Here is a 21,188-nt window from a genome sequence, read left to right on the forward strand (position 1 = left end):
CGGTCTGACCCCACTCTTCTCCCTCCCTCGCCCACCTATTACTCTCTTGCTTTTCTTGAGATGCTTCTTCTCTGCTCTTACTCAGTTTACTCGGATGCTCAGTTTACTCGGATCCTCTAGGGATTGCCTTTTCGACCAGTGCCACAAACATTTTAATTAGAAATCAAAGGGAATCTGTGCTGTAACCTGAGTGCTTTCTACTAAGCATGACTCAAGGTCCTTGATATAAAAAGCGAAGATTTATAACTATCTGCAATATTAAATTTTCTAGCGTAATTACAAGCAATGCTTGGATAATGAAATAACACATTTACCTCTTTTGGGACCCTGAATTTCTTCGGATTGCCTCCAATTCTGCCAACAGAGATGAAATCTGGGAAAAGATGGAATTAACATATGGAGGTTTAAGCAAATTTGCTTTTCTCCATGTTCTGAATTAAAGAATCGGTCTCCTCCAGAGCCTCTCGGCTTCTGGTCTTACTCCTCTCTAGTTCCCTTTCCTCTCTGCAGCCAGAGTGCTATTTCCAAAATGTCAGTTTCTTATTTTCCTCCTCTGGCTGAAGCCCCTGCAGTGGCTTCCCGCTGAGAATAAAGCCCAAGCTCCGTACAGTGGCCTCCCAGGTCCTTGCTACCTTGCCTTCCGCTCACATCTCCAGCCTCAACCCTCACTACACGCTCTTCAAATGATGCTCGGGTGATACCAACATTCTCCCTCCACTAAGCCACGCTTTGTCTCATCTTTGTCCATTGTGTTCCCTCTGCCTAGGACAGCCTTACGTGCCAGCTTCTTGGACGTCCTCTCCAATCCTAGGAGCCCACTGCCTACATGCTACTATACCACCTTTTCTTTCTATTATCATGGTCTTTTTCATACTATATATTAATTGCTTATTAGTCATCTCTTGCTTTCATGGCCGAAGATGCTCCGAAGAGGCAGAGCCAGCGTATGTCTGGTTCATTTCTGCACCCCTAGCACTCGGCATGTTGCTGGACCAGAGAAGATACTATCCTAACATTTGCAGAAGGAGAAAGTGAAAGAGCTTGACCCAGTTTGAAGCCTGCTGCAAATGGTGTTGAAGAAGAGAACATGTCCAGACTGAGGAATACTTGCTCAAGCTTCACGACAAGCTCTCTTCACCAAAACTGCTCAGGGCATATTCAAGTCTATGAGGGAGCAGGCAATAAGAACACAGGGGCAGGACTCTGGAGAGCAGCTGGCCTCATTCTTCCTGACCGCTAATGTGAATGACCTTTCCAAAGGCTCTAAAGTTCATCCCAGAATGGAGGAAGAGGACGAAAATTAGACCAAGAATCAGGAGATGAAGAGAGTTCTTATTCTGCCATTACAGGGCTGGATCACCTTGGAACTCCCAGTTAAGGGCACAGCTTCCTCATCAGTAAAAAGGGGCTGAGCCAGAGGAACTGAGGTGCCCTTAGCTCTTCCATTCTACGCCGTTGTGGTGCTAGTGGCAACCTGTTGAGGCCCCCGCGTAAGGCAGCGCTCCCACCTGAACAAACCCGCTGATGCCTGGGCAGGAAGACAGTCACAGGACCGTACCATTTTGAATTAGTAGGAAGGAAAAAAGCAGGTACACGAAGTGCCTGGTGTCTTGGCAACTCAAGGTTGTGGAAAGTTCTCGAACTGCCTCATGAAAAACCTGGTGATAGGTATTTTGAAAAAATGCAGTGGAAGAGCAGGATTCATGGGCTGTGAGCTGGGGCCAAATTCTAATAACGTTCTGTATGAGTTTAGGTTTGTGCTACCAAACAAAACTCCCTTCCTCACATGAAACCACCTTAAGTGGTTTGAACTACGATTAATGGGTTCACATTAAGAACCTTGTGAATGATGACCTGAGTATCAGACAAGTTGTTAGGAACACAAATTATTAGGAACATGAATTTTAACCCAATAGCTAACTGAGGGTGCTAGGGCCTGAAGTCCGGCCACATGTGGTGCCCTTCTTATGTTTCTCTCGGTTACTGATGGTGAAGACCTAGGTAAATATTTTTAAAATCTAATTAAAAGTAATTCTTTGGTAAAACCATTCCCCTGGCAGTGACCTCCTTTCCAGTTACATCTTTTAAAGCCTTTGAAGAGAGGCTGAGGCAGCCTCAGAAAGCAGTAGAGAGGGAACCCAGCCCTCAGGGCAGGCGAGACCATGGGCAGGTTCCAAGTGAGCCAGTGGAGAGGCAGGACACACACCCCGGCCTTCCTCTGATAGAACCCTTCAGTTCTTAAAACATTCAATGAAAACAGAACAGAGTGACTAACGAGGAGAGGCTGGTAGGAAACAAACCCGGCAGATGGAAGCCTCTCAACAAAGCAAAGCAACTGGCGCTCAGACGTATTACACAGTCTGAGGCTCAGGCCTTCGTTGTTTTCCCAAAACAAACTGCTCACTTGCCTGGGCCTTGTGGCCGGCATACACCTGACAGGCTCCTTCCCGAGGAATCCATGCCAGAAATCTGCCCTGATGCCGGGTCGGTCCAAGCCACTCTCTGAAAGCCCACTATGTAGTAAGACTTCAGTTTTATTCATCAAATCAAACTAGAATTTAAGACTGGAGGGAGAATTTGACCAGCCAACATCTAACAGCTCCAGCTCTGCTGTCAAATGGCTGGGCTCGCTTGGACAAATGTGGCGCTCTCACTCAGGGAAATGTATAAGGAGGCAAAGTCTTTCTACTAGAATAGAGGTCATCATACTACCTTGGTGCTCTCTCTCCTGTCGTCAAAAAGCTCCACATTGAAGCATTTGCCATTAAGGGAAATGGAGGCAGACGGCTCTGAGTTATGGAATTCGGACAAGGTCAAGTCTCTGAGCTGCTCTTCCAGGGAAAGGACCAGGCCTTCACTCTTCAGCTCTTTCAGATCCAGGGCCTGAGCAGAATCAGACAGGGGAAAGAGCAGATGGGCGGTTGAGGCAGCAAGGCATGTGACCTGCCAAAGTGCTAACTGTTTAACACAGCACATGGCAAAATGTCTCGTAATTTACCATCAGTATCTCCTCGGGTAAACCCAGATTAAAATGTAATCTTGCAAGCTTTTTTCACCAGATCAAAAATAAATCAAAGGACTTCCCTGGTGGCGCAGTGGTTAAGAATCCGCCTGCCAATGCAGGGGACATGGGTTCAATCCCTGGTCCAGGAAGATCCCACATGCTGCGGAGCAACTAAGCCCGTGCGCCACAACTACTGAAGCCCGCGTGAGCCTAGAGCCCGTGCTCCGCAACAAGAGAAGCCACTGCAATGAGAAGCCCACGCACTGCAACAAAGAGTAGCCCCTGCTCGCCATAACTAGAGAAAGCCCATGCGCAGCAACGAAGACCCAACGCAATCAAAAATAATTAAAAACAAAAAAGGAATCCATTTAATAAATCAATCAATCAAATGATGGAACTTCTTAGATAATTGCCAGATTGCAAGATCTTTCTATTTTCCCCAGCTAGAACAGAACAGTTAATTAAGTTATTGATAATCAAGATGCAATTTGCTACCAAAAAAAGATACATTACTATAGCACCTCAAAAGAATAACATACTTCAATAAAAATTTTTTTAATAAAAGAAAAAATTTTCAAGTACCAGGAGTAGTTCTTTTTCTGTTCATAAAAATAACATATGCTCATTTTAGAAAATCTGGAAAAGTTCAGAAGAGTATAAAGAAAGTACGAATCCTTGATAACCAAGGAGAAAATAAATTTTAACTGCCAAGAGAAAAAAAAAAAAAGAATAACATATGCCCCTTTTTTTTTTAAATTGAAGTATATTTACAATATTGTGTTAGTTTCTGGTGTACAGCAAAGTGATCCCCTTATACATACATACTCACACACACCTATATATTCTCTTTCAGATTCTTTTCCATTAAAGGTTATTACAAGATTTTTTAATTTTAGCTGCACCACGTGGCTTGCAGGATCTTGGTTTCCCGACCAGAGATCGAACCCACGCCCTGGAAGTGAAAGCACCAAGTCCTAACCACTGGAGCGCCAGGGAATTCCCAGGTTATTACAAGATATTGAGTTTAGTTCCCTGTGCTATACAGTAGGTCCTTGTTGTTTACCTATTCAATATGTAGTAGTGTGTATATGTTAATCCCAAACTCCTATTTATCCCTTCCTCACCACCCTCTGCTATCCCGTTTGGTAACCATAAGTTTGCTTTCTATGTTTGTGAGTCTATTTTTGTTTTGTAAATAAGTTCATCTGTATCATTTTTTTTAGATTCTACAAATAAGTGATAGCATATGATATTTGCCTTTGACTACTTAATATGATAATCTCTAGTCCCATCCATGTTGCTGCAAATGGCATCATTTCATTCTCTTTTTATGGCTGAGTAATATTCCATTATATGTATATGTGTGTGTATACACACACACACAAGCACCACATCTTCTTTATCCATCCATCTGTTGATAGACATTTAGATTGCTTCCATGTCTTGGCTATTGTAGATAATGCTGTAATGAGTATGAACACTGGAGTGCATGTATCTTTTTGAATTAGTTTTCTCCAGATATGTGCCCAGGAGTGGGACTGCTGGATTATATGGTAACTCTATTTTTAGTTTTTTAAGGGTCCTCCATACTGTTCTCCAGAGTGGCTGCACCCATTTAGACTCCCACGAACAGTGTAGGAGGGTTCCTTTTTCTCCACACCCTCTCCAGCATTTATTGTTTGTCAACTTTTTAATGATGGCCATTCTGACTGGTGTGAGGTGAGGACCTCATTATGGTTGTGATTTGCATTTCTCTAATAATTAGTGACACTGAGCATCTTTTCACGTGCCTCTTGGCCATCTATATGTCTTTGGTGAAATATCTATTTAGGTCTTCTGCCCATTTTTTGATTGGGTTGTTTGTTTTTTTGCTATTAAGCTGTATGAGCTGTTTGTGTATTTCGGAAATTAATCCCTTGTTGGTAGCATTGTTTGCAAATATTTTCTTCCGCTCTGTGGGTTGTCTTTCCATTTTGTTTATGATTTCCTTTGCTGTGCAAAAGCTTTTAAGTTTAATTAGGTCCCATTTGTTTATTTTTGCTTTTATTTCCATTTCTCTAGGAGAGAAATACAAAAAAATATTCCTGCAATTTATGTCAGAGTGTTCTGCCTATGACATATTCCTCTTAATTACAGATGTGCCTCTATCCAATATCAAGACAACTTTAAATACTTGAGTTTTCATACCTAGACTTAACACTAGTAGTTAAATAAGCTTTATGACATCCTAAAATACCGAAGTATTCATATATGGCTTCCTTTTTAACAAGACGCCATTTTCTATTCTAAAATAAAGCTTATTTAAACAAACCAGGGACTTCCCTGGTGGTCCAGTGGTTAAGACTCCATGCTCCTAATGCAGGCGGCCCGGGTTTGATCCCTGGTCAGGGAACTAGATCTCGCATGCCGCAACTAAAGATCCCAAATGCTGCAACTATAGATCCCCGCATGCCACAACTAAGAAGATCCCACACCCTGCAACAAAGATCCCACATGCCGCAAATAAGACCCAGTGCAGCCAATTAATTAATTAATTAGTTAATTAAAGAAAAATAATAAACAAAACAAATAATAAAAACTGTTCTCAACATCATGGGAATTATCTCAAGGTCAATAAAGATTAATATAAAATAAAGTAAAATAAAGGGTCTTCTCTTTCCTATCCCACCAGAAAACAAAATACACTCAAACCCCATTTTCCTTGATCCAGCAGACTGGATCCCAGTTTCAGGAGACTGAGGTGGACTTCTCCACAGCCCCTCTGGGGTCCCACACAGGTGACTTTGCTTACCGACTTCAGTAGAGAAAGATGACAACAACACTGGCGGAGTCTCAGCAACTGTGACAGTATATGGGCGGTGCTAGATGTCTGCGAGTCTGCTGCCACGGAGAGCCCAGGCCCACTGGACCCAAACTCCTGGGCCACTTCCAAGAAGGAAAACAGACACAGGAAACAGTACAGGGTTTAAAACAGAAATATGGGGAAGAACCATGAACTAAATGAGGAGATTTTAAACTTCTTTGATCTGAGGTTCAATCATATAGTTTTAGCTTACTTCTCTCTACCAATTAGAGAAGTACGAAATACTGGTTTTCTTTATAGACCGACTTGTATTTTAATCAAACAGATTTTGAAAATAACTAAAAAGAAGTTTAGATCACCAGGTCTGGTGCCTGCACGTCAGTAGATTTTACTTTGGTTTGAGGTTCCAAGCTAAGGTCAAGTCTCTGCAATCAAGAATGCATGACCCCTCCCCCCCCATTTCTGTAAGTTTACCAAATCTGCATCCACATTGTCATGAGTTTTCTGTATTTGTAAGTGTCCCACTGCTTACCTCTACTGAATGCATTATCAGAGCTTCTTCCAGATTGGCTGCCCCCACTTTCATGTCTTTTTAGATAGGATTGCAGAGCTGACCTGCCTCAGATAGAAAACGAAAATGCACATAAAATGGTCGTTAAGACCAAACAGGTTTACAATGGTCAGTGTTTAACTGTGGTTGCGGTAGGACCTTGAAAAATTGTAAAAGCGAACTTGTTAAATGAAGGTAGGCTCACAGCAAGCATTGGGCAAAGGTAATAAAAAATAATTACTTTAAAAGCCAAACCACTTAAAAATGATTAATAAATATTAACAAAGATTAATATCAAATATTAGTATTATATTTAATATCAATTTAATATTAACATGTAATACAGTAACATATTATTAATTAGTATAAGTTAATATACTATTATAATATTTATTAATAAGTATAAGGTATACAAAGAGAAAAAACGTATTTACATTGGAAGTGAGAGGTACCAAATAAATAGGAGAGTAGAAATCTGGAATTCAGGGAAGGATAAGAGCTTTAGAGCAAGTGCAAAGGACAGATGACAAGAAGGATTACTGGGCAGTTTTTTAAAAGTTCCAATGAGAGGCTGGGTAACAGGTCAAAGGTCAAAGAGATATACTTTCCTAATACAGCCCCATGAGGAACAGAAAGACCTGGTGTACAGTGTGCACACCCTAGAGCTTCTATGCAAGGAAGCCAATGGAGAACAGGTTCAATGTGTATGTGAGACAAAGGTGAGCTGAGGAGAGGTGAGGAGAGAGAAAGGGAGGTTTTTTAAAAAAGGAACACAGATATCCAACTTGTCAATAATACCGTAATTACAGTTAGAGGAACCTTGACCCTCGACTCACTCCCAAGCAAGAACAAGAATAAAATAGATGTGAGAAGGTGCTTCTTCACGGCACACACCTTGATCTTGCAAAAAGGACACTATAAACATTTTCTTCATCTTCAGAAAGCTTTAAATGGTGCAACTGAAATTTACGCTGGGGGAGCACCACCTGGAAGAGTAAAAGAAAAAAGCAGCTGGGATGAAGTTATACAAATTAACTGAACATTAGGGAGGACACTTCCCAGAGTTGGCACCAGAAATCTAGTCAGGCTCTGGACAGCAGCTCCCACCCTTCCCTGAAAACAGGACTGCTCTAACACACTGCACACGGGACTGCTGTGACACGAGGGGCAGGACAGCAACCCGAGGGCCTCCTCCTAGGAAAATGGGAGACTCAGAGGCTCCTGAAGCAACGCAGATGGCGGTTCAAGCCGAGTCAAGGACATGGTGGCCCTCCCTCCTGGCCTCCCCCAGGCACATGTGTCAATGGGATTACCAAGGGCTTGCCGGTGGGGTCCAGCTGGTCTTTTGTTCTTCTCAGCAAAAGGCTCTTGGTTAAAATATTTAACCGTTCTTCTCCTTTCTTTGAACCATTGTCAACCTGACTCCTCCACAGACTGAGTTCATCAAATGGAGAACAACGGAGAAATCTTTTTCATTGGAGAAGGAGGACAGAGAACAGGAAAGAAGCATGGGAGGATGGAGGAAAGGTTCAAAGACAGACATAAGGTGAAAAGCAAATCAGATTTTACATGCCATCCAATCATTTGTAAACGTCAATTTCATAGCAAAACTCTGCTAGACAGAGCAAAAGGATCCAAGTCAATAACCACATTATAAAAATGTGAATTTTCCCATTAACAACGTCTATATCGTCACAACAGGACATATAACCAATAGCTAGCATTCATTCCTAAAACTTCAAAGGCTAGTAAAGAAATTCTGTATCCTCTTATGAGCTGACTTGAATTAAAATAAGTATTTTAAAATCAGCCTTTCTTTCTGTTTGCTTCAAATAAATTGTAGTCCTGTCCCCAGGCCATATGTTTTAAAGCAGAAGTAGCCCCAAAGATTCCTGGGACTGAAGAAAGTTGACTGTTGTTTCCTTTAGTTTAATTGGTCCCTTATTTTTCCATATATAGGGGCTGGATGTCATCAAAGTCCTATATCAGCCAATCAACAGATTATATCTCATAAATATTAATTCTTCTTCCCTTTAAAGGTTGACAGGCTTGCCACCTGCTACACAAGATAGTCTGGTACACACTGGAGATATGAGATATGAAATAATTATGAAGCGTTACCGACAGGGTTCACATCTACATAATCCAAAGAGTTTTACTCACTTCAGCAGTGAATACATGTCCAACAAGTTGTTCTGAATGGGGGTTCCAGTGACAGCCCAACGGGCTTGGGCCTGGAGCTTACACACAGCCAAGGAAGTCTGCACTCGGGGATTCTTAACATTGTGAGCTTCATCCAATATGATTCGAGCCCAGACTACTCGAAGCAAAGGTGATGAGACACCCTGGAAGAAACACAGGTGAAATCCAATAAGAGTATGGGAAAACATGCATGTCATCAAGAAGATAAGGGAAAATAACAAGCAGGTATCGAAGACCCGCTCTTACCTTCAAGTCTGAGGGCTTAGATCAGGTACACTGAAATAAGAAATAAGCTTAAGAAACCAAGAGTGGTTGGACAGCTACATATAAAAGAATGAAATTAGAACACTTTCTAACACCATACACAAAAATAAACTCAAAATGGATTAAAGTCATAAATGTAAGACTGAACACTATCAAACTCTTAGAGGAAAACTAGGCAGAACATTCTCTGACATAAATCTCAGCAAGCTCTTTTTTGACCCACCTCCTAGAGTAATGAAAATAAAAACAAAAATAAACAAATGGGACCTAACGACACTTAAAAAAGCTTTTGCACAGCAAAGGAAACCATAGACAAAATGAAAAGACAACCCACAGAATGGGAGAAAATATTTACAAAGCAACTGACAAGGGATTAATCTCCAAAATATACAAACAGCTCAGGCAGCTCAATATCAAGAAAACAAACCACCCAATCAAACAATGGCTGGAAGATCTAAATAGACATTTCTCCAAAGAAGACATACAGATGGCCAAGAGGCACATGAAAAGATGCTCAACATCACTAATTATCAGAGAAATGCAAATCAAAATTACAATGAGGTATCACCTCACACCCGTCAGAATGGCCATCATCAAAAAGTCTACGAACAACAAATGCTGCAGAGGGTGTGGAGAAAAGGGAACCCTCCTACACTCTTGGTGGGAATGTAAATTGATACAGCTACTATGGAGAACAGTATGGAGGTTCCTTAAAAACTAAAAATAGAGTTGCCATGATCCAGCAATCCTACTCCTGGGCATTTATCTGGAGAAAACCATAATTCAAAAAGATACATGCACCACAATGTCCAGTGCAGCACTATTTACAATAGCCAGGACATGGAAGCAGCCTAAATGTCCATCAACAGGGGAATGGATAAAGAAGATGTGGTACATACATAAGTCTACTTTTATATATAAAATACTAAGCCAGACACAAAGAACATTTCCTACTCTCAAGGAGCTCACAATCTAGCAGGGGAGAAAAAATAAAACAAGCATAAAGATCATTACACACAATGTATATATAGTAAATCCCACTGGATAATTCAATACAGGACAGTAGGAATCCAGTTGGTCTTGTTCACTGCAGTATCCCTAATACCTGAAATAGCATCTGGCATGGGGCAGTGTTACAACAAAAATAGAAATGAGGTTTTTCCTCTCCTGATAACAAGGAAAATAAAGGGAACAATGAACAGGGTGGAGAAGGAGCATAAACTGGCCTGAAAGAGTTAACCAATCCTAGTTTTATTTTAACTGTTACTAATCTGTAGTGTCTGTAACTAGACTTGTCCTTCACAAAGCTAACCCCTAACACTCTCTGACTGTGTGAATTACATCCTGCACCTAACACTCTCCATCTCCATGTGAATTACATCCTGTACCTGGTGTTCACACTCCCTACACTCCCTTGTAGCAAATCACCCCTTGTAGCGTTCTGCATTTCAGAAAGAAGGTTGCGGGTGGATAACCCGGAGACGAAGAATGGACCCAATTACCAGGTTGCCTGATGCCAGCTGTGACTGTTTTGAAATAATGCAGGAAGAAGAAAAATGCAAGACCTTCACTACTTTGATCCTTATCACCTACCCCAGACTGTGAGCCCCACCTATAAGACTTTTCCTGATTCCCCAGGGATTGGGGGGGGCGTTTTTGAGGTGCTGGCCTGCTGTGTTCCCTCTTTGCCTGGCAAAGAATAAGACTACCCTTTCTTTTCTCCTCCAAACTCTGTCTCCGTACTTCTATTCGACATCGGTGCACAGAGAGCCAAGATTCTGGCATCAGCAGATATTCAATATTTGGGGAATTAAAGGGGTGCGCGGTGACATAAGCAAGCACAAGGTGCTAGGAGATGCATTTAACCAGAGGCGGAGGCAAAGCATTCCATTCAGAGGGAGAACAAAGGCACAAGAGCAGGACAGATCTTTGGTACAGCTGAGCATGGGGTGCCACTGGGAGGGCTGGGGTGTGGGGGGAGAAGGCCACACAGGCAGGGCAAGACCGTAAAAGGCCTAATATATCATTTAAAGGGATGAGGGTTTTAGCCTCAAAGCTAAGAGGAATTACTGAGGAATCTGAAAAGTTAATCATCAAAGAGAAGGCAGAGTCGGTCATGAGATAGAGAAGCGTTCTAGAGATCTCCCCAAATACAGAAAGCTGTGAATATCCTATTGTACTAAGAATAAAAGCATATGCAAAAGAGTAGTTCTTGGGACAACACTGTATTTTCAGAGGGAAAAAGCCCACAATATCTATGCAATAAAGCCTCTACTCTATGTAACTGAGACTACCCTGGACACAGCAACAAACATTCAGGTTTTTTCCCCTGGTTATCATTTAGCTTCTGGCCCACTGTAGCCTTATTATTTGCAACCCTTTTCCTAGAAAGTGGAGGAAGGCAGGGAATAATGGCTTCATATAAAAATACTAGTCCTAACAAGAAATATAAAACACATCCTGGGGCTTCCCTGGTGGCGCAGTGGTTGAGAGTCCGCCTGCCGATGCAGGGGACACGGGTTCGTGCCCCGGTCCAGGAAGATCCCACATGCCGCGGAGCGGCTGGGCCCGTGAGCCATGGCCGCTGGGCCTGCGCGTCCGGAGCCTGTGCTCCGCAGCGGGAGAGGCCACAACGGTGAGAGGCCCGCGTACCGCAAAGAAAAAAAAAAAGAGGAATCCTTGACCTTTTTGGGCTTCCCTGGTGGCGCAGTGGTTGAGAGTCTGCCTGCCGATGCAGGGGACACGGGTTCGTGCCCCGGTCCGGGAAGATCCCACATGCCGTGGAGTGGCTGGGCCCGTGAGCCCTGGCCACTGGGCCTGCACGTCCGGAGCCTGTGCTCAGCAACGGGAGAGGCCACAACAGTGAGAGGCCTGCGTACCGCAAAAAAAAAAAAAAAAAAAAAACACATCCTGAGAATATACCCCCAGAACTCTCAAATAAACACTGTAACAAGTGAAGCTTTCCTTTATTCATGAGATATGACCACCACCGCAACTGCAATGTAGTTATTGTTTCTAAAACACAGCAAACTACTGTACCATCTCCACCTTTATTGCTGAGGAGGTTGTCTAGAGTTAAAAGAGAAGGGACAGAGGAAAGAACTCTCTGTTTCCACAGATGGAACAGTTCGAATGTTCATGACCTTACGGGAGGGTACCTTTGCCATCTCTAATGCTGTGAAAAGACTCCTATTAAACGATCTGTGGTTCCAACCCTACTTCCCTGGCAGCACCCACGCCTCACCTTCACACTGAGGTTTGCACCTGGCATCTCTCCCTCTTCCTTCTTTGTGGGAATCTCCTTGGCCAGAAGGCTGTAGGTAGTGACCACGATGTCATATGTGGAGAGGCTGCAGAGATATAACACAGAGCAAAAGTTAAACCATCCCGCCACGACTCTGACAATGTGAGACAGAATTGGTTCCTTCACAAAAATGCCTACGGCTGGAAGGATAGACAGCAGAACTCATTAATTTATGTCCTTAATTCACACACACATGACTCTGGAGAGGTAAATTTTATACACCTGACTTCCTTATTGCTTACCACTGGTCATTTTTACAGATTATTCGCTATAACTAGAACAGCCTCCCTCTTCCCAGCCAAGTCAGAAAAGATCATCTCTGGTGGGGTCATATTAAGCTTGAAGTGATCTGGCAAGAACAGAAAGCCGGGCAGGGTTGGAAGTTAATATTTAGTTAATTTGACATAGATGACACTAAAGTCCCAATGAAGTAAGAAACCCTCGAAGTACTGTTCATCTTACAGCAATGGTGTTTTCTCCTCCTCATTCTATAATGGATTTGTGAAAACCCATTCATCTAGCTTTGACATTTGGGCATAAAGATACATGTTGTACACTTTCAGTTTACCTCACCTATACTCTTTACATGTAAAGATTCTTGATGAAAAGCGCAATTCTTTTTCCGAGGAAGCTTAATATTGTGTACCTGAGAGAACTTCAATAAATACTTTTGATAAAAATCTATTTGGGGGCTTCCCTGGTGGCACAGTGGTTGAGAGTCCGCCTGCCGATGCAGGGGACGCGGGTTCGTGCCCCGGTCCGGGAAGATCCCACATGCCGCCGAGCGGCTGGGCCCGTGAGCCATGGCCACTAAGACTGCGCGTCCGGAGCCCGTGCTCCGCAACAGGAGAGGCCACAACAGTGAGAGGACTGCGTACCGCAAAAAAAAAAAAAAAAGGCCCCCTGAGCCAAGATGCTGAGCACCTCATACTGACTGCAATATTTCTGCACTTACACTTTTGCATGTTGATCCCGGTTTGGCCCATGATACAGATAGACTCTTAGTTTGTTGCTGCTCACACGTTTCTCCACCTCACTTTTCCAATGATGGATCAGGGAAGCAGGACAGATGACTAGTGTTCCATGGGAAGTGAACTCAGAGGAGTCTTGAGAGGGGAAAAGAAAATCAACACCTCGTTACATTCATTAAATAGTTTTAACTTCTTAAAGGCATTACCTCTTTCCCTTGACTGACATTTATTCCTTCAATCAATATTTTTAACAACTGCTGCTTCTATTTCTACACATAGCTTATACCTTGGAGATATTGCGGGTCTGGATCTAGACCACAGCAATAAAGTGAGTATCACAATAAAGTGAGTCACACGAACTTTCTCGTTTCCCAGTGCATATAAAAGGTATGTTTGCACTACACTATAGTCTGTTAAGTGTGCAATAGCATTACGTTTTTTAAAAAAGGTGCATAGCTTAATTTGAAAATACTTCATTGCTTAAAAATGCTAACATCATCTGAGCCTCCAGCAAGTCGTAATCTTTTCACTGGTGGATGGTTTGAAGTATTGCAAGAATTACCAAAATGTGACATGGAGACGCGAAGTGAGCAAATGCTGTTGGAACAATGGCGCCAAAAGACTTGCTCAACACAGGGTTGACACAAACCCTCAATTTGTAAAAAACAGTATCTGTGAAGTGCAATAAAATGAAGTATGCATGAAGTAGAATAGAAAACGGAAGAAATAATCTTTTAACTCAAAACCATTATTTATTTTCCCCTACAAAAGTGGAAGAGAGAGAGGCTAAAGGGCGAGGAAAGTGGGTAGCACATGACTTCACTTTAAAAACCCAAAAAACCCCAATGTGCTTTCACAGTGGCCAGAATGTAGAAGCTGGATCATTTCCTAACTCATCCTGAGTTGATTCATTACAAGGGAGTATTATTACTTTTCTCTGAAAAGCATAACTTAATTACATTCACATTAAAGTATAAGTACAAAATTCCCTAGGTCAAGCGAACATTACTTTGGAACCAGTTAGTGCTGGAGTATGTGTACCACTGCCCCCCATCCCTTGTGTGTGTGAAGGTGCGCACATGCTGCTACTACACACAGGGACACAGGGTCCAGCTGCAACAGTGGTCACTAGAGGCCCTGAGAGCAGATGGCCACAGATTCCTTAACTATCTAACCAACTGAGAAATGTACATGTGTACATGGCAATTTACGTGGTGTTGGCTCTACATAATATACAGGACCTTTAAGGTACTTATACAGTTACTACATTTTAAAAACAGAGGTTGAAATAAGAGAAATTGTCTAGAATCTGGAAACTTCTGGAAGTTCAGAAACATGGAAAACAGTGTCTGCTATGGTGGCTAAAATCTGAATTTGTCACAGATCTTCTTTCAAAAAATAATATATTAACTAATTTGGATCTATCCTATAGTTATATCCTCAACATTAACAAAAATAATCATTAGGTTTAAACTAAGTTTTCTGGAGCCTTAGCTTTCTCCATGAAATTGTTCCTAATCACAGGTCAAGCTAACCTTATAGTAAAAGGAAAAAATGATTACTTCTAGTTAGTGTATTTGGTGTCAGAAATGATACTATAGGAAAGTAGTCTAATGCTAGTTTTCCAATAAATTAAATATGACCAAAGGCATCCTTTCATGGCTGAAAAATTTCCACTCTCCGCTGCCTCACATGATTTAGGAAACAGCAGGTTTTTGAATACCATTTTTGGAAAGCCAAGCCAAAGCCGTGGTTTTGTCCTTTTCTTTGTTTTTCTCTTGGTTCTTCTGGGTCAGGATGAGTGCAATCATTGTGAGGGTTTTTCCTAACCCCATATCATCCGCTGGAAAATAAAAACACAAATAGGAGAGGTAACTATTTAGGGCAAAGAATCAGCTCAGCTTCAAGAGAAGCAGCCCCGGGCAGACACCAGCCCTGGTCCTCTGCTGTCAGTGCCATTCCAGTCACCATGCTTTGCCTCCTCTATTGAAGCCTTTGTCTTTCTTATTAAAATGAACACTAACTCTTGCTATTTATTTTGCGACCTAGGTCAAAGACATTTACTAGGACTTTCATAAAATTTAAAACTTATTATTTAGATCTTATTCGAGTCTCCGTGTTATATTGTTACTTATCCAGTACACTCATTGATATCTCCCTCAGTTTGATGATGTTGCCTAGTCTTATTTATTTCCCTGCAAAAGCAAAAAGGTCCAGTAGATATAGCCTACCACCCACTTTACTACCACACTTTTGGAGTTAAGAGTTAACTCAAGGGCTTCCCTGGTGGCGCAGTGGTTTAGAGTCCGCCTGCCGATGCAGGGGACACGGGTTCGTGCCCCGGTCCGGGAAGATCCCACATGCCGCGGAGTGGCTGGGCCCGTGAGCCATGGCCGATGAGCCTGTGCGTCCGGAGCACAACGGGAGAGGCCACAACAGTGAGAGGCCCGCGTACAGCAAAAAAAAAAAAAAAGAGTTAACTCAAGACAGTCCTCCATCCCCTTAACTTATTCATCAAAGAAGGTCATAAACTAGCAGTTCTTGGGTACCATCATTGTGCCGGTTACCGAGCTTATCCAATTTACTATTTATACCCTATAAAATATTATTATCCCCTTTTTAACAGTTTAAATACTCATTCTGACGTAAGCAGAAGTAAAATGTCACAGCATGGGCTCTGGTTCTGCCACTGTGCAGAGCTAACACAGCAGCTGACTACTCTCCTTTGGAAGGTCAGCTTACAAGGCTGGCCCTTGGCTGGCATCTGGGAACTTGGATTTCAGGAGGGGTCCCCCCATTCCCAGACTGGGTAAGAGTGGCTCACTGTGCCTAAACTGCTTGTACCAATAGTACAGTTTATGCTGAACACCTGCTTTCCTTCTGGAATCTGAAATTTCAGTACCTGCCAGACTGAAGCTGCCTATGTGACCAGCCCCCAGTAAACACCCTGGGTACCGAATCACTAACAAGCTTTCCTGGTTGGCAACATTTTACATGTGGAAGACTTAAGCACACACTGAGTGACTCCACTGGGACAGGCCTCTGGAACTTGAACCTGGTTTCCCTTGGACTTTGCCCCAAGTGCCTTCTTCCTTTGCTAATTTTGACCTATATCAAATCAAATTGCTCAATTATTACTCAATTTATTTGACTGTAATAAATTACACCCACGAATATGACTATATGCTGTGCATCCTAGCAAATCATCCAACCTGGAGGTGGTCTTGGAGACCCAGACACAGCCACTTACTAGCCATAGTGGACATCTGTCATGCTTTCTGGAAGTTGAGCACCTTGGAAAACTTTAGCGTGACGAGTCTGCAAAGCAGAGCCTGGAAAACTTACTTCCTGCCTCTTCTGCAGCTAAGACACCGGCAGCATGACCTGGCTCTACAGAGCACTTACACTCACACCAGACTTCGATTCAGATGTGAGTAACTTTAGAAAAGAGGCTCCCTGTAGAACGCTTTCTACAGGAAAGGTTGGAGACGGCAGAGTTTGATTTGGGGGCGGCAGTGCTTTCTCCTGCTGCTCGATGGCACAGAGCAGCCATGACGGTTCTTACAGGACACTCCGTTGGTGACTTGGCTTCGGCCATTGCTCCTAGAAGTCCAGCCCGGCCCTCCACATCTCCCAGAGGTTCTGTGGGCCACCACAGAATAAACCTTCCCTCTGCTTCGTCAGCCACAGCCAATCTCTACTGCGGGCAACCAAGACCTGACTGATCCTATGGCTGTGTACTCTGGAGCACGTGGCTTAAACTCCCACACTGCAGTCTCCTCATCTGTCAGATGGGGCATTAAAGTACCTACCCAGAGTTGAGAGGACTGAACGAAGCACTGCATTTGTTGGCTCTTAGCCCAACACCAGACTCACCCAGGATTCCTCCTCGTGGCTTCTGACCTTCCCGCCATAGCAGCCAGGCTAATGCCTGCTTCTGGTGCGGCAACAAAGGGATCTGACAAAGGTAATAATTGAAAGTTAAGTACCAGTTCCTGATGAGAGGCTATGCAGCAGCCTGGCCACATGGACTCCATACTCTACTTGTTTATTTTCTCTAAGTGACCCTCCTGATATTCTAGTTGTCAGATCAGCCGCTCGTTTCGCCTTGAAGTCCTGGACTCCTCCCTCTCACCACACGTCCTGGTCTGCCCCGGACAGTTGTCATTGATGCCAGTTGTCCAGCACGTCTATCAAGAGCCGCCTCTCTCGCTCTCAAGTGAGAGTCCTGCTTTGTCTGCTTAATCAGCCCAAGTCAGTTTCTACTGTTTGCAGCCAAGACCTCTGATTGGCCACCCGACTTTTACCAGCCATTCCACTGGCTCTTCCTCATTATCTCTTAAATGTGCCTCTCCTCTCTGTGGGCAATGTCCCAGTCCACACTGCTAGTCATAAATTGATAGCCCTCTAACTGGGGGCCCACCTTCTAGTCTTTCCTTCCTCCAGTTTATCTTGAACTCTGTGACATAAAAAACCTTCACAAAACATCCCTGCTCAAAATTCTACAGTGATTCCATAATATCTCTTGAGCCATTCCAGTCTAAGTTCCTTCACCAATGCCAGGCTCCACAGCAAGGGACTCTTCCTGCTTAGTTACATCACCTGCTGCTCCCAGCTCAGGCACTGATGTCACCTGATCATCACTTATTAATACCAATCTCTGTATCTTCCCTCTGAGCACCACTCCCTCTAACTGGAGTATTTGGTTTCTATCCTGTCTCTAGGCTTGCGGTTTCTTTAAGGCACAAATAATAGTGCTGACCTAGAGTAACTTTTCCTTTATTTCGAATCCCTTTGTACTTTGCATACAGTCCACAGTACACGACAATGCACGTTTTCTGTCTTACAGTCATTGTCTAGTTGTCTTACATAGGTTGTACATGCACTTTCACCCCAACTAGTCCACTAAGAGCAGCAATTCCTTTGCAACCTTGTGGCGCCTATTGAAGCTCAATAAATGGATCTGTTACTGCTACAGACATATATAACTGTATGACTTTAAGAAAAAAAAAAAACTGTTGTTTTTTTCTTCTCACTGCTAAACAGAAAAAAAGAAAATACTGCAAGGGAAGCCACTTGAGCATTATTTGTAGAAAAGATATGTCAGAATGGCACTCTGATGGGCACGTTCACAGTAGTTGGTCCCCCTCCTCGTGGGCGCTGGGATACTGTTATGAGACACTCTGCCCTGTGGGCCTTCCTGGCTCACCTTCAACCCAGCTGGATCCTCTGCTACAGCTGTCTCGCCAGGACGTGACTCAAGTGATCGATGCAGCTCATCAATGGCTTCACTTGTGATTTGCCACACTGCGCGAAGGCGACCTTGGCTCATAGGGCCTGCGTACAAATCGAGGTTACCTAAAAGTGCTGCGAGTATTATGTTCTGGCCAGAGCTGCAAAAAGGCAATTCACTATTTGCCAGATGATGGATCTGTATGGACTAAAAATTCTTGCCTCCAGATTCTCCTAGACTCACAGGCTTCATTATCCCTAGTCTCTGTTTGTCTATTATTTTTTAAAATCACATTATCAAGTGTTCTAATAGAGGACAAAATAAAGTATAATACAAAATAAGATAACCCATAATATTTTTTTCTCTTTCAGCTTTGAAGAGGTGGCAGGGAAGAAGGTAATACCATGAGAATTTTCAGAAAAACAAAGACCCCTGAGGCTGGATGCAAAGAAGAAAAGCCAGCAATAGAAGAGGTTGAGCAACAGGGAGTCTGCAGAAGTTTAGGCAGACAGGGAGAGACAGTCCCTACAGTGTGCGTCCCAGGCTGCCTGCACAGCACCGAGAATATAATACTTGAGTGCTGGAGCCCGCTCATTCTACACAGACAACTTCTACTGAAGTTCATTAATAAACACAAGCACCTTAGCAGGTTGCAGGTTTAGGGATGAAGTATCCAAATAAGAGATTTCTAAGACAAATAAAAATTAATTATTCACTTAAAAGTTAAAATGTTTTTAAATGAAAAGGTATTTTAATGGAATTCTTTCCTAAACATATTACATAACTTCTTACCTTAATAATCCACCATAACTTAATTTCTCTAGGCAACTCCATCACCATGGTGATTACTGAATGACGCTGTCACACAGCAATGTTCTTCAAACAGTCTGGAGCACAGCTATGCTGTGCCACTGGACCAAGTACTTTTTCTTTTTTTTTTAATGGAAGTATAGTTAATTTACAATGTTGTGTTAGTTTCAAGTGTACAGCAAAGTGATTCAGTTACATACACACATATTCTTTATATATTATTCTTTTTCGGATTCTTTTCCATTATAGGTTATTACAAGATATTGAGTATAGTTTCCTGTGCTATACAGTAGGTCCCTGTTGTTTATCTATTTTATACACGTAAGTATGTTTTCTCTGTGCCCTTTTAGAGAGACCTTTGCTTCATCTGGCACCCCATCTATTCCTTACCCGCTTGTTGACTACTGCTCTCCAACCTTTCTCCCCTCCTTTCCTCCTGTTTTCTCTTTTCTCTCCTTTTCCCTCCCTATATCTCGAGCAGTTCTCAGTTGGAGGAAAACTGGCTTTAGCTTTTCTCCTCGCTGCCAGCCCACTAGAGGTCCTGTGTCCTGGTCAGCAAACCAACCAATCATATTACATAGTTGAGGCTCTACCTGGGATCTTCATTCTGCGGGTGCTTCTGAATTCATTGTTTTCTGCAGAGTTCGGGATGGAAACACTCATTTAAATTGGGTGGTGCTGCTCTCTGAGTCTACTGGTCATGGTCACATAGTCCCCTGCTCTGCCTCAGTGCACATGCGCGCGCGCGCACACACACACACACACACACACACACACACACACACACAGAAGGACTATAAACATATCTACTGGCCTGCCTCCCTCATCATGATATGAGTTCAAGTTTTCATTCACAAACATTTACTGGATGACTCCCATACGCCGACCACTGGGCCGACCGATCGAGGACCGTGAGCAAGGTCATTGAACAGGGCAGACACAGTCTCTGCCCTCACAAAGATCTAAATTACGCTGTGTATAAACTTAGCTGAGCATCACGAGCTTCATCACACAGGCAACTCAGAATGGTTTCTCCCTTTTCATGGTTACAAAGGTATCTACGAGGCAGCATTTAACTCGTACGTGTAGCGGTTCCCACCAGGGCCAGGGCCTCGGATCTCACCTCCACAGCACTGATCAGACCCTCCAGCAGCCTCCTGGCGGGCAGCCTTCAGTCCTAGACAACCCAGAGGCTGGAGATCCTGGCCCTGCAGGGGTTTGGGAGGCACCAAGTGGGGAGGATCAGTGGTCGTTTTGGTGAAGTTACTCTGCTGTGGTACTTGAGTGTTACTCTTCTCATTAGTGCCTGCTCAAAAAACAAGGGAAGAACAGATTACGCTTCAGAAAAGTGAAGGAATTCTACGCATGAGGTGAGGTCAAGAGAGGGTGGGATCGCCATGAGCTGGGGAACACTTCTGAGAGAACACAGCATTTAAACCATTTCTTAAACAATGGGAAAAAGACTTGAGTCCACGGGAAATAGGAGGAAGTTTTTATAAATCACAGGTATAACTTATAAAGGAAGCTCAGTAACAGATAACAAGATGAGCAAGTGAATGAGTCAACCTATTCTTTATTGAAACGCCTCTCGAACGTCTCCTGAAGTTCATGCAAACTGCGGGTTTGGGGGCAGAACCCCTTTTACCTTGCTCTGGGGAGAGGGCCAGGGCACTCAGCGCATCCTCCAGCTCCTGAAGTTGCTTGAACAACTTCTGACCCTTGTCTGGAAGAGCCTGGATGTTCACAGATGCCAGTGTGCTCTGGAAAACAGATCCTATAACATGGGTCGCTCCTCTCAAGTCATTAGAAAGATAGTTTCAGATTAAAATAGCCTAAAATGCTAAAACTCTGAAATCACGGTCTTTTAACTATATGTGTGAAAACCAGAAACTTTTTTCTTTCTAAACCCAGGTGACTTACCAAGCCTGAAAATATAAACATAGCAAAAGGCAGAAACTAAACATTCACCACTAAAACCCTTCTCACGTTAATATAGTTAACTTGTTTGTGGTGTCCCTTATCTGCCCACAGCAATGCTCCAAACTTA

At 43.1% G+C, this 21,188-nt stretch overlaps 1 protein-coding gene across 1 annotated transcript in view; it reads right to left on the bottom strand.

Annotated features, from left to right (window-relative positions):
- Nucleotides 1-21,188, bottom strand: part of TTF2 (transcription termination factor 2) — a 42,578-nt gene that overhangs the window by 7,246 nt on the left and 14,144 nt on the right. Inside the window, exons 6-19 of the mRNA XM_082660315.1 lie at nt 20,787-20,901; nt 20,265-20,447; nt 18,308-18,435; nt 16,975-17,056; nt 14,822-14,941; nt 13,083-13,233; nt 12,068-12,173; nt 8,521-8,702; nt 7,671-7,824; nt 7,252-7,343; nt 6,340-6,422; nt 5,796-5,929; nt 2,713-2,883; nt 315-373 (exon numbers count right to left, since the gene is read on the bottom strand). Coding sequence (XP_082516441.1) covers nt 315-373; nt 2,713-2,883; nt 5,796-5,929; nt 6,340-6,422; nt 7,252-7,343; nt 7,671-7,824; nt 8,521-8,702; nt 12,068-12,173; nt 13,083-13,233; nt 14,822-14,941; nt 16,975-17,056; nt 18,308-18,435; nt 20,265-20,447; nt 20,787-20,901 — 1,760 coding nt within the window. The remainder of the gene's footprint in view (nt 1-314; nt 374-2,712; nt 2,884-5,795; nt 5,930-6,339; nt 6,423-7,251; nt 7,344-7,670; nt 7,825-8,520; nt 8,703-12,067; nt 12,174-13,082; nt 13,234-14,821; nt 14,942-16,974; nt 17,057-18,307; nt 18,436-20,264; nt 20,448-20,786; nt 20,902-21,188) is intronic.

The sequence above is a fragment of the Grampus griseus genome (assembly GCF_964374135.1).
Source record: "Grampus griseus genome assembly, chromosome: 1".
Classification (NCBI taxonomy): domain Eukaryota; kingdom Metazoa; phylum Chordata; class Mammalia; order Artiodactyla; family Delphinidae; genus Grampus; species Grampus griseus.